Below are 13,528 nucleotides of genomic sequence, written 5' to 3'. Positions count from 1 at the left end.
CGCCTGCGAAGGAGCCGCTCCGCCCCGCGGCCCTGCCCGGGCTCGGGGACACACAGGGGCAAGGGCCGCCGGCCCTGCCGGGCAGCCCGCCGTGCCGCGGGCCGGACATTGCGCGGCCGGGCCCCGAGCCACGCCAGGCCCGAGCGGCCGCTAGTCCGGCCGGGGCGGGGGGGCGCGCGCGGGGGCTCTGCGCCTGCGCCCCGGGGCGGGGCGTGTCCGGCTGCGCGGGTGTGGCCGCCGCGGGTCGGGGGTCCGGAGGCGCCGCGCTGCAGGTGAGGGTGGAGCCGGCCGTGCCCTTGGGCCGCCGTGTCCCGCGGGGCTTGAGCTCTTGGCCCCTCTGCCCCGTCTAGTGGGACCCGCGCAGGGCTGGGACGGCCGGGCAGGGCTCCGGGCTATCCTCGCCCTTCCTCGCGTGAAGCGTCCCCGCAGCTGCGGCCCCGCTTCCTGCGGGGGGAGCGGAGCGCGCTGCCAGCTGCGGCTGCTGCGGGATCAAGGAATCGCTGCCCCGTCCCCGTCCCGAGGAGCTGGGACTCAGTGAAGTTAAAGCTGTGGGCCTGAAGGTTTGAGTCTGTAGTGCTGGTCTCTGTGGCGGTGTAAACGCCGCTCTGAAAAGCGCCCTTACCTCTGGGAGAGGAGGTTTTCGAGAGTCAGCATCGTTCCTGAAAACCGCATGCTGTTCTTTCTGAGCTGCTGGTTTGAGTGGGTGGTTGTTTTCTTTCTTCACTGTAGTTGCATAATATATACAAGACAAATCTTAGATAATGTTCATGTTGTCATAACTTACTCTTCCACTAGGGAAAAGTTTTAAAATGTGAAACCTCTTCACTTTTCCTTACATACTCCTATCTTCAAAGTACATTAGGTATCCTCAAAGTAATATGTATTGCCCTGCCTCCAACACTTGTATTTATTTTCCCGGAGGGTTATGTCCCTGAAGGTTCGAGTTAAAGATATTTCTGTCCTGGTGCCAAAAGTTTGTTTAGTAAAAGTAAAACAATAGTCAAACTTAATCACAGCAGTTTTTTCCCCTGCAGCTGGAGCTTTAAATTGTAACTTTATGTAGGCATACTCGAAGAGGAAAGATGTTTTGAAGTGCATGCAGAATACCAAAAAGCATTTGAAGGAAAAAAAAGTAGGAGAGATGTTATAGGAGTCCTTTAACAGAGGTCCTTTTGTTTATCTGTTGTGGTGCTAGGAAGAATACAGTGTTTTTGCAATAAGTATGTTTGTGCTAAATGTCTTAAAATTAAACTATACAGTTTCATTGTAGGTGACTGTCGGACTAATTTCAGTTCAGGTAACAAAAGCAAAAAGCTATTTCTGGTAGGCTGAATAACTAAGCGATAATTAAATGTCATCCAGAAATCCAAAGTAGCAGAATTGGTACCACAGTGCTCATACAGTCTTCTTTTATGCCAATTTTTTTCTCCAGAATGGAATGCTAAAGGGAAGCCCTAGTGTTAGGGATAATAAAACTAAAATCTCAATTGTATGCATATATGGGATGGAATTTGATTTTTTTTTTAACCTTAGTTTGATTTAGGAACAAATGCTTTCATTACATGGTTTCCTGAATGAAATAGCTTCAGGGATGAAGTTAGGGAGTAAGATACCTTCTATTCCTTCCTGTTTATTTTTCTGTGAAAGTCAGGATGCTCTTCCAACATAAGTAATATATGATCAACTTAGTATTTGTAGATCTTAGTTCCTGTTAAACCCAAGAATATTACTTCTGTTCATAGATCAGTTAGGCAAAGATTAATACTGGCCCCTCCTAGCGTGACATTTGAAGGTGTGGTATGGCTTGTGCAAGCAAGTAGGCAGGAAGTAGAATTGTGGTGTGTTTTTTTTATAATCTTAAAGGTCTTTTCCATTAACTCTGATTCTATTTGATTTCTTTGATTTATCTTTAATATTGCTTTAGATGAGATGCTTTTGCTCAGACATTTTGAAAGGGCATTATTAAGTGTCTGAAAGATTTATGAATAGAGGAACTTTAGGAGCTTGGTTGCTGGATCCAAGCTTCTGTTTAAGGAATAGTCTTTACTGATTTGAACCATACTTTGTTCTCTGACTGAAGGAGACTGTACCCTTCAGATCCATTTTCCATCTTGTAGATGGATCAAGTGCACTTTCACTCAGTGCTTTATCAAAGGCACAGTTGGGAGGCAGCTGAATTAGTTCAGTTTGCTTCTGGTACTTCCCCTGCCCAGAAGGGTTTTTAAAAAAATCCTCATGGCAAGTGGTTAGCATATGTGATGGTTCCAGGAATTAGCATGATTATTGTGTGTCTGTCTTAGGAGCCACTGCCTGTGGGTGTGCAGAGCATGACTGCTGCCTCCCAGGTGCAGGGAATGCTGAGTGCCAGTGGCTGCTGTGATACAGAGCTGGAGGGCAGCTGACTGGAGAGCGCTTGGTTTCCATACAGGAAGGTTTGAAATGCTTCTGGGCTACAGTGAAGTGCAATTTTGTGATTGTTGGTTTCAAAATGTTATTGTTTATACTGAGATGTGCTGGACCACTGTGGAATACTGATTTCGTGGGCTTTCCTTTGTCATCCTTTAGCTGTGTAATGATGCACAGGTTAGAGCATAAACAATGTTGAGGGCTACTGATTTTGATCTACTTACTCTAATCCACTGTCACCTTATTGGAAAAAAAAATAAATGAATAGGACAAAACCAGTAATTGGGTCTTCATTCCTAAAATCTTAAAGGGCTCTTCTTGCTGGACTTTTATAATATTTAGTATATATTATTCTCTAATAAAGGCTCTGAATTACCCTTGAGTAATTCTTACAGTGCTGCTGTCGTGGACGTATAAAACTTTTGGATGGGTTATTTATTTTAAGAGGAACCGTAGTTCCTCAAACCTCTTACTTTGATCTGTGGGAATAACAATTCTTGGTTTTAATTTCATTTCCCTTTTTAGTGCTACTGTTGCTTGAAGCTTTAGCCTTTTGCTGAGAGGCCTGGAGGCAGATTTCTGTGGTAAGTTACTGTAGCTCATTTTTAAGAACTAATATTTTTGACAGTGAAGAGGCTCAACATCCCTTGAAAAGAACTGTTAAAAGGATTAGTTTAAAGCATGTTTTCACCTGCATCTTGTTTCTACAGTACAGCAAGTTTTAGTGATATAAAGGTTTTTCTTTCTTGTGGGTAATGCTAATTATGTAGTCAATTAGTCAGTGGCTCTACATAGGGAAATTGCAATGAAGAACACACAATTTAAGATAGTATTCACATTGCATAGTTGATGGATGGCTTTACATGAAATAATTGGTATACTCTGATAAAGTATATAAACATATAATCAAGGAACATGTGTTCCTCTGGTTGCTGCTGTATGCTTAAAATAATTGAATTTTGAAGTTGGGAGATCTGTATTTCTTAATCTTCTTGTTCAAGGCACAATATTACCTTTTACAGTTTAGCTCACTTGAAACATCACCTAAATCCTTTTGTGTGAGGAAGATGCTTGGAAGAACTAAGCCTTAAAGATGTGCCTAAAGGGAAAACACATGAATGCAGGATTAAAAAAATAAAATATATAAAAAAAGACCAACAGAAAGATATTTAGAAATAAATATCTTGTTTTGAAGTAATTTTGTAAGCAGGTGTCCTTTAAGTCAAATTAATAATTTCTTTGCAGTGGATTTTTTATTTCAAAATAGAATTCTAAACTTGTTTTTTGACAATGTAACTTACTGATAGATTTTTATATACGGAAACAACCTGCAAATAGTTGTCTAACTTGTTATACCAGTGTGCTACCAATCCAATAGAGCATCATAAAGCTTGTATAAATAGGTGATTCATTTCCCATACAGAAAACTATGCTTCCATTCTCATGTATGCATATATCTCAGATTTCTTAAGTATTATCTTGTGTTTTTGATTGGCATAGTCCCCAGTAAAGTTAGTAGTGTCGTCATTAGGGTTTTATCAGCCTGATCTTACTTGTTTAGTTCAGAATGCTCTAATTCCCTCCTTTATACGAAATTGTGAATATGATAATCATGGAGTCATTTAGGTTGAAAAACACCTCCAAGATCATCAAGTCCAACGTGTGACCTAGTGTCTTGTGAACTAGACCATAGCACTAAGTGCTGCAATGAGATGCTTCTTGAGCATCTCTGAGAGTGGTGACTCCACCATCTCACTGGGCACTCCATTCCAATGCTTAATCAACACTTCCCATGGAGAAATTCTGCCTGATGTCCAACCTGAACCTCCCCTGGCACAGCTTGAGGTTATGTTCTCTTATCATGTCACTTGTTGCTTTGGAGGAGGCAACCCCCACCTGGCCACAGCCTCCTTTCAGGAGTTGTACAGAGCAATAACATCATCCCTGAGCCTCCTTTTCTCAACACCCTCAGCTTCTTCTTCAGCCATTTGACATAGGACATACTCTTTAGACCTTTCACTAGTTCTGTTGCCCTTCTCTGACATGCTCCAGCACCTCAATGTCCTTCCTGAACTGAGGGAGCCAGTACTGGACACAGGATTTGAGGTGTGGCCTCACCAGTTCCAAGTGCAGTGGAGCAACTGCAGAATTACAGTCCTTGTCCTGCTGGCCACTCTTGTTTTGCTACAAGCCAAGATACCTTTGGGCTTCTTGGCCATCTGGACACACACTGGCTCATGTTCAGCCAGCTGTTGACCAGTATGCCCAAGTCCTTTTCCACTGGGCAGATTTTGAGCCAGTCTTTCCCAAGCCTGTGGTGCTTCATGGGGTTATTGCGACCCAAATGCAGGATGCAGCACTTGATGTTAGTGAACCTCATACATATTTCCTGAGCTATCACTCAGGAAGTGATAGCTGTATCAGTTCTAGTAGAAGATAAAGCTTACACTCAAGATTTTGTGTGATTCTTCAAATTCAGAATTACTCAAGCTGCTTCTAGTACTTAGCTTGCCAGCACATCAGCTGGACAATTTTTCCACCTGTATTGCTTGTTAACAAACTGAAAAGAGGAGTCATAATTCCAATTTGGAGGTAGGATTTTTAGAGAAGCTGTTTTTTGGGGATTTTTTTCAAATGTGGTGATGAAATTAGGTTGTGAAACAGTCTTAGCTTTTGTAACCTCATATGAAATGTCTGTTTCCTGTGAAGCACTCTGTTTCCTTAAAAACTGAATGGTTACCTTGAGATTTTAAAAATATATATTTATGTGCATGTAGCCCAAGATCACTAGCAATTGTGTTGCTACCAGACTTATCAGCGAGAGGAAGCATCCATTTGTCATAATTTCATTGTCAGCTTCTTGCAGCAGACATAGCATTTTCTGCCTTTTTCAGTTTGGCACACAGCTGACATAAAATGCTTAGGTGTAGCATTGTGGCAAGAAGATTAGCTGATCAGGAATAGACTTCATTTGTAAGTTTCTCATGGCCATTCTGTGTTCATTTGAGATATCTAAAAATTACAGATTTTTGATCTGATGACATTAGCAGTTCACAGGAGCTAGGAAATGTTCAATGACAGCAATAATTTTCATCAGAACAGGTTTGAGACTTGTGACTAAAGACAGTGATGCCAAACCCACTTCATTAGTTTTTCTGTCTTTTAGTTGGGTATCTCTGCTTGTCAGACTGGATGCACCTATAATTGGGAACATGTCATTGTAATGCTCTGCAAGGTTGTCTGGGCAAGCCAATACTGTCCTCTGACACTGCAGCACAGAGAGGATTGCTGCAGTCTAGCAGTTCCCAACTGAGCTGCTAGATAGATCATTCTGATAATAGATCTGTTCCTTTCCAGGTAGAATGCCATGTTTGCAGTTTCTGTTGGAAAAAAGACAATGTCTCAGTTGTTTGATGTGTACCACTTATCTTCATTAGAATCATCACTGCAGTTCAAAGAACATTCTGATCTATAAAACTGCAAGACAAGACTAGTCCTTGACTTGGATTTTTCCTTTGATAGTTACAGCTCAAGCAGAAAAACTTGTCATATTCTTAGTTGACCTAATCATGCTCTCGAGCAGCCTAGACATGGCAGAGGGTCCCTTGTGACTGTACATCACTGCAGTTCAGATGTACGTTATATATAGTATTTTTCAGTCTTTTCCTGTTCAGATACACTTTTTAAAGCCTGGCTTCTGCAATTATGAAAGCTATTTCAATAAAATGGATGATGGAGCTATCACCTGCACACATTCTGATGTGCTTTGCCTCCCTTTATAGTATGGAGGGCAAGTTGATAGCTTGAGAAAAGCAAAGGTTTTAATTAAATATGACCAACGTGGAGCACAGCTACTTTAATAACACTTACTAATTAAAGAACTAAATCTCTTGTTATGTGTTAAAACTTAGTGGCAGTTGAGACTTATCCTACCATAGTCTGAACAATATAATCTGTCCACGTTAAATTATTCCAGAATTCCAAATGCTCAAGTAATCTGGTCATGTAGATAGAATATTTTATATTTGGTTTGCCTACTAGATGTGCTGTAGAATGGTATTTCAAGAGGTAATGCACCCACAGTTTATTTTTACCATCCTGAAAATATGGCAATTTGCCAGACTTTATTACATCAAATCCTCAAGAAGAGATTGCTTGCTTACCTGGCAGTGGCTGATCCTTGAGGATGGTTATCATCTTAAATAACCCTACCATCCACCTCTCAAACCTTGGGAACTTTTCAGCTAACATGGGCTTTTTGAAGTGAGGAGAATTGGGTGGATCTGGTGTAATTCTTCCTTTCATGCATTTGGGACGATGAGGATTTGTGCAGCTTGAGCAGAACCCTACCAGGTAGTGCTGGTTGAAAGAGTCCTGACTTCACACATGTGAAGCATGTGTACCCTCTGCAAATTCTGTAAGGTGTGGCATGCAGTAAGAGAAGTATCTTATTTACTAAGTTTCATTAGCTTAAATACTCCTTTAGGTTAATGAGACATGACTTTTTCTTGCTAGTAAGTATTTTACTAACTTTTAACATTTTTAATGTTACTGAAAATCAGTATAACTATTTGCAGTAAAATGTATCCGTTTTTATGGAGAAACATTCTTTTTAGTATTTAGTAAAATAGCAAAATTATTTCTGGAAATGTATTTGTATTACAGACCTCTTCAACCTATTATACAACTATATATTCCTAATAGTCTCAAAACTTCTTAGAAAAATGCCTTGCATTATTTTTCATTTTGGATTTTTCAAAACTGGAAACAGTAAAGATTAAAGGACTGTCTTGTGATTTGTGAAGTTTTACTCTTTATCTGAAGTTTAAGTGTCTTCCACTTAAATAAATGTATGTTCTTGTTACAAGTTGTCTTTTTATCTAATGTGGACACAATTGTTGCATCTCAAATGAGCATTTCCATTTCAGGGAAGGGAATCAGCCTTTTTATTTTTCCCTTCTCTATGCTAAAGGATGCTTTTTGCACAGCACCTCTTTCTTAATCTTCTCTTTTCCTGCATTAAATGCATAGTGGGAGAGTTGGTGACATGGAGGAGGAGAGGAAGTAACAGAATTGATGTGTCCATGTGAAAAGTACTTGAGTTGTACAAGAAGTGTGAGTACACACACAGACAAAGAGGAAAAAGCTGACCATATTTTTAGGTTGACTCAATGCTGTCCATTTACCAGTGATTTTCGAAATATTACCTTGACAAAAGAATTAGGTGCTTTCAAGAACTCTTAATAATGAGGATTTTCAGACAAGTTGAAGCAAGAAAATTTAGATTGGTTTGAAAATGCATCTCAGTTCAAGTTTAAATTCTGTTTCATTTCATGCAAACCCTTTCTACTTGCTGTTGCAGTGTCAGTGAGAGTTAGAGCATCATCTTGTCAGCAGAAATTTGTTTTTCTGAAATCTGTCATTGAGGGGTCATGTACTGGTCTGCACTGGATTCTGTGGGAAAGGCACTGACTGTTAATGAGCTTGGTCTGGCAGCCAGGAAAGCAATAGGGAGTGGAAAATACCAGTATAAAAAGAGAACTAGGAATAAAGGGGCAGACTGCTTTTAAGAGGTGTGCTTTCTAAGCCTTAAAACCATTGGTCTAAAAATTATTTTAGTACTTAGACCTTCACTCTTTTTTCCTCAAGGTCAATGAATTAAACTTGATGAAAGTCAGGGGAACAAAAAGATACTCAAGGAAGAAATCACATTTAGGTTTTGGGAGGTGCATCAGGACTTCTAGGAATCTGACATGCTTCTTAAAATATGGATGTTTGAGTGTTTCTCTTACAGGTAATTTGTATGTACTTCAGTGTCCAAAAGGTTCAACGCTGAGATAGCAAAATGAAGATGAGACGTGAATTGTGCCCTAGTGGAATAGAAGAAGCCTGAGGAAAATTTCCGCAGACCCCACAACGTTTTCTTTCTTCTATTTTCAGTTTCTTCTTTGCTTTTTCCATGTTCCTATTCCCTTTTTCCTCTAAAAAATCACTCCCTTTCATGAAAAGTCTTAAGAATACAGTGAAAGGAATAGAGCTGGGTTGGGTTAAGTACAGTTTCATATTCAAATATGAATATGTATGTTGCTAGGGCACTGACCAGATAGAAGCAGATGCCTTTCCTTCTGCCTTGTTCTCTTTGGTGTCTCATGCATTTCTAAGATAAATTAATCCAGAGGGATACTTGGTCTAGACTGTGGATTTACTGGAAAAAAGGCAAACCTGAAACTAAAGAGGCTTGGGAGCTTTCAGGATAGGCTGCTTGTGGAAAGATTTGGAAGTTTTAGTCTCTGAGTCAAGGACAATTGTACTGTAGAGATTTACTTCCCTAAGAGTTGATGGAAATTATCAACTCTATCCTTGAAGTGTATCATTATGGAGATTTTTATATATATGTATATCTATAGAAAATAATCTGGTGCTCAGACCTTCTTGGACTTGCAAATGCATGTTATGCCAATGTGGGTTTCATAACTGATAATCAAGTTTTTCTGTAGGTTTGTAATATGTATTGGTCTTAGTGGACATTGTCCAGTGGACAGTGATGGAGGTACTCAAAGAGAAAATGTAAAAATGCTTTCAGTTATTCTTTTTTTTTTAATGGATCTTCAGAAAGAACAGTTCCCCCAATTTCTCTGCTTTTACTTGACATCAAAGTGTTTATTATTAAAATTTGTAGTTGTTTTTTTTAGATTTACTAGAGCAAGATAACCTGTTACCTGCTTAAATTACTTTTCCAGCTCTGCCATGCTTATGGTTTCAGCACTTTGTTACAAAGATTTGGTAGAGGGGTATACAATACAATGTGTTTTCCCTATTAATGGAATTATTAATAATATCTCTAAGATACTGGCATTCATGTGGACTTTTAAATTTCATTTAAAGCTTCTGAAGTTTTATTGTCAGCAATTCAAACCACTGTGCCTTCTTTGAGGTATATCCCATTTTTCATTTGGTTCTTTGGGCAGTCTTAGAAACCTGATCTTGTTTGTTATGAGCAGATTTTGAAATTAACTTTTATACATGTGTGGAAAAAAACAAGAGTGTGGCAGTAATAATGATATAATAATGTTGGTACATCATAAATTTTAAAATTTGCATTTGTAACCTCAAATTATCACTTTTGACAAGCTAACTTGTGATCAGTTAGAGAGTTAATGCCTTGTGACAATCCTATTGTTTGCTTTTTAGTCCATTTTAATGATGAGTTCTGTTGCTGCTTTCTAGTGTAACAAATGGCGGCGCAGTGTGTGACAAAGGTGGAGCTGACTATTTCCTGCACCGATCTCTTGGATAAAGATGTTGGCTCCAAGTCAGACCCTCTGTGTGTGCTTCTCCAGAACACAAGTGGTCAGCAGTGGTATGAGGTACATCCTGATGCTTCTCACAAATCTGCTTGCTGGACCTTTTAAAACATTACAGCATATGGTTTCATTAAAATATTTTAATTTTGTACCAGCACTTTTGAGTACTTTTTATTAGATGGTAACTCTAATAGTCCAGTAGGTTTGGATTTTTCCCTTAACTAAAAACCAAGCTATGTCAAACCACAACAAATAGTTACATGGGCAGCACATGAATAATCATTTGCTGTTAAATACTTAAACTGTCTGATTTTTAGCACTGTTCCCCAGCCATATGTGGACCAACACAAGAAGCTTTCTAAGAGATTTAATGTGCTTTTATAAATACAGTATTCCAAAACTGGGATCTCATCCTGGATTTGACAATACTAGATTTTATGTTGGTCTTTCCTGTGCAGGAATAGGTCCCACCTTAGAGGGAGTGATGAAAAATAGGTCAAGTATCCCTAACTTAGGGCAGTGGATTTTGAAATATAATGTATACATATAAAATTTTGTAATATAACTTATATTTAATGAAACGTTTATAGGAAGATACTCCTTTGTACTTTAAGAACTTTTGAATATATTTAATAATACCATATTTGATTTTCTTGCTTGTTCAGTTTATTAAATACTGGATAAAGTGGTATCTTTCTAATTTCAGGTTGATCGCACAGAAAGAGTTAAGAATTCCTTGAACCCAAAGTTTTCCAAGAAATTCTTAATTGATTATTATTTTGAGCTTGTTCAGAAACTTAAGTTTGGAATATATGACATTGATAACAAAACCTATGATCTGAGTGATGATGACTTCTTAGGAGAATTAGAGTGTACGCTGGGACAGGTAAGCATGCAGATGATTTCTCTTAGAATTAAGTTACTGAAAATCATTAGCCACTTTTACCTTGAGTTTATCACTATGTTCTTGTGTAGTTGGAGTACTCTTAAGTTGAATAGGATGCTCTTCATTTGACTTTTCAAGTCTCAGTTCAGTGTATATGCATTTTATTTGCAAAAGGTCTTGAGATGATGCCCTGAAATGTGCTCTAGGTGACTGTTGGATTGCTAGCTAAAAGTAAGTGGGCTTTCAATGAGCACAAAGTTGTAGTAATTGCTATTTATTTACTCTAATACACAAATTCCTATTTTTATGCTCCCAAAAAGGAGAATCAGTGTAGAACAACGTATGAGTGCTCACAAAGGCCATGTTATCCTTGTAATCTGCCTTCCACTCGATGCAAGCAATGATCCTAGTTCTGCCAGCTGTAGATTTACTTCTATTTCCCACTCATATTCTGCTATTGATGCTATGACAATTGGGCAGCTTCTTTTAAACTTGTTCTTTTGAATAGATCCTTCAAAGGCACTTCTCAAAAGAGTTGTCTTAGGATTTTTCTTCCCCTGTGTCTTAAGCATTTATCCTTATAATGCACTTAAAATAAAGAGGCATTGTGAACTGAAATTCAATGTCAATTAATAATTAATAATTCATTCTCAAGGTAAAGGAGGAGTAGACACACTTCTGAGGAAGCATTGCCTGAATAGGGTAAAATAAAATCAGGTGGAAACTGTGCAGGGGAAGGCTGATGATTTTTTTGAGTGACAGGCATTGTGTTTATAAATTTATTTCCTGCATCCATTTATGAAATATGCCTTGCATGCATTTTAAAGGTATGTATGGAGAACCTAAAGAACAATTTGACATTGGAACCTAAGGTATTATCTTTGTCCATGAATGTGTGTCATGTTACTAGAAAACATTTTAATTCTTACTACTTCTGAAGCTCTGCATATGTTCATCTGCATGTGTGTTTTAAAATTTTGAAATGAATAAAGTATAACCTATTTATTTATAGAAGATTATGGTAAGTAAATGCAATGCTGTCATCTTCACAAAGAGGAAAATTACTAAAATGAAAATACCTCACTAACTCATTTAATTCCTTTGAAAATCTATTAAATTGTTTTAATAATGTGTGATACTCAATTTTTGTCTTGGCAGGTAGTTTCTAGCAGGACTCTGACAAAACCATTAGTACTTAAAAATGGCAAACCTGCTGGAAGAGGAAGCATTACGGTAAGAGAGTTAAGAAATAAATGTCTTCAGAGTTCATCCTTAATTGTTTCTGGGTTTTATTTTTAGTTAGTGGCTTGAATACATTGAGTCTATTCTATAATGCTGTAAAGCATAGTTTTTTCCTCCACTAATCTATCTTTGCCATTAAATAGCAGCCTGCCTTCTGAATTGTAAGTCCCTTTGCAAACATCAGGAGGGCATCCAATGGGCTTCTGGTTGGGCCATATCTTTGTCAGTGCCATCATTTATGGCAAATAGATGAAATGGAATCCCAATGTCAAATCAAATTGTTCCTCTCCTCCCCCCCCATTTTTTAATGCTTCACTTGTGAGAAAACACGGAGGCTTTTTTAATGGGCACGTCATAGGAATTGTGTGAATATGAGTAAACTGACATATTTTGTTTGCCTACCTAGATTACAGCAGAAGAAGTGAAGGATAACAGGGTGGTTGTATTGGAATTAGAAGCAAGGAAACTGGACAATAAGGTATTTAAGTGATTGCTGTTTCTCTGATAAAGTAGTAAATCAGAGTCTTGTCAAAGCGGGAAACATTTGAGTATTCTTTCTCTTTTTTGCTTATAAAATAAAATCCATTAAGATTTTACTTATACTAAAGAAGAAATTGAAGTAAGATTCCTGCAGAGTAACTTCATTGACTGTTTTGAAATGAATTGTAATGTATTTCTAAGTAAGATAAATGCATTTCAGGGGTAGTCTGTGAGCAACATGTAATGTCGTTTAAATGTAAATCTTTACATTTATTCATAAATAAAAGGGAGTTTTCTATATCCATTGGTTTCAATGGATATGTAAATGGTTGCCCATTACCTCTCTGAAATAAATAGTGAAGCGTGTACTTGGTGTGTATGAATTTATGTTTACTATAGAGCTGGTTATTGAGAGACTTTAAAAAATAAAATTAGAAAAATGTTTCTATTTTTACCTTTTGATTTCATATTTTTTTAACTCCTTAGTTTCCTGTCTATCCACTGTAGTACTTATAGGTATAAGTATTTTGCTTGAACTGTCAGGTGTTGTGTGGACATTCACCACTTTCTTTTCCTCTTTCACAGGTGGTAATATAATCAGATTTGCATTTCATCATCTAAAGCTTTTGTTCCCCGGATTTACTTTTTGTTAATCTAAGTGTGTGTTAACTGGAATTTAATGATATTCACTCTAAAGGCTGTTCTGAAATAATTGCATGTTATTTAAATACAGGATTTTTTTGGAAAGTCAGATCCTTATCTGGAATTCCACAAGCAGACTGGAGATGGAAACTGGGTGATGGTTCACAGAACAGAGGTAGGATATTTTCAGTTAACAACAAAGAGGTTAAGGTTATTTAATTTCCAGTGTGTCACAGCACTAGATATAAAATGCCTTACAAAAAAATTGACTGTCCTGGAGTTGATGTGCAGACTAGTTAGAAATTGCATCATCTCTTCCATTGACTTTTCTGGGAAATCTACCTTATTCTCTTTATGCTGATTTCGATATATGCCATTCTGTTTGGGAAGAAAACACTTTTTTTTTTCCCCTCTAACTTTCAGCAATCTAGGAGAAAAGAAATATTTTGAAAAAGAACTGCATACTCAGAAACATTTACTTAGTTCTACCAAGTGCTGGGGTAGGACTTGGGCATTCCTGACTGTGCTGTTCTTAGGAACGTGTCACCTGGCTGTACCTTTTACTAGT

At 38.1% G+C, this 13,528-nt stretch overlaps 1 protein-coding gene across 2 annotated transcripts in view; it reads left to right on the top strand.

The window, feature by feature from the left end:
- The first annotated feature begins 134 nt into the window (after positions 1 to 134).
- The window catches only part of CPNE3 (copine 3), a 29,425-nt gene continuing 16,031 nt past the window's right edge, over positions 135 to 13,528 (top strand). Inside the window, exons 1-7 of one of the 2 annotated variants that reach the window (XM_005479528.4) lie at positions 135 to 272; positions 2,932 to 2,990; positions 9,634 to 9,773; positions 10,417 to 10,596; positions 11,755 to 11,829; positions 12,245 to 12,316; positions 13,052 to 13,135. In XM_005479528.4, coding sequence (XP_005479585.2) covers positions 9,642 to 9,773; positions 10,417 to 10,596; positions 11,755 to 11,829; positions 12,245 to 12,316; positions 13,052 to 13,135 — 543 coding nt within the window. In that variant the 5' untranslated portion in view covers positions 135 to 272; positions 2,932 to 2,990; positions 9,634 to 9,641. Of the gene's footprint in view, positions 273 to 322; positions 700 to 2,931; positions 2,991 to 9,633; positions 9,774 to 10,416; positions 10,597 to 11,754; positions 11,830 to 12,244; positions 12,317 to 13,051; positions 13,136 to 13,528 lie in introns of those variants that run through there. The other variant, XM_014272097.3, reaches the window with a different exon arrangement.

This window comes from Zonotrichia albicollis, chromosome 1 (assembly GCF_047830755.1).
Source record: "Zonotrichia albicollis isolate bZonAlb1 chromosome 1, bZonAlb1.hap1, whole genome shotgun sequence".
In the NCBI taxonomy this organism is placed as follows: domain Eukaryota; kingdom Metazoa; phylum Chordata; class Aves; order Passeriformes; family Passerellidae; genus Zonotrichia; species Zonotrichia albicollis.
This window is presented reverse-complemented; position numbering and strand designations above follow the sequence as displayed.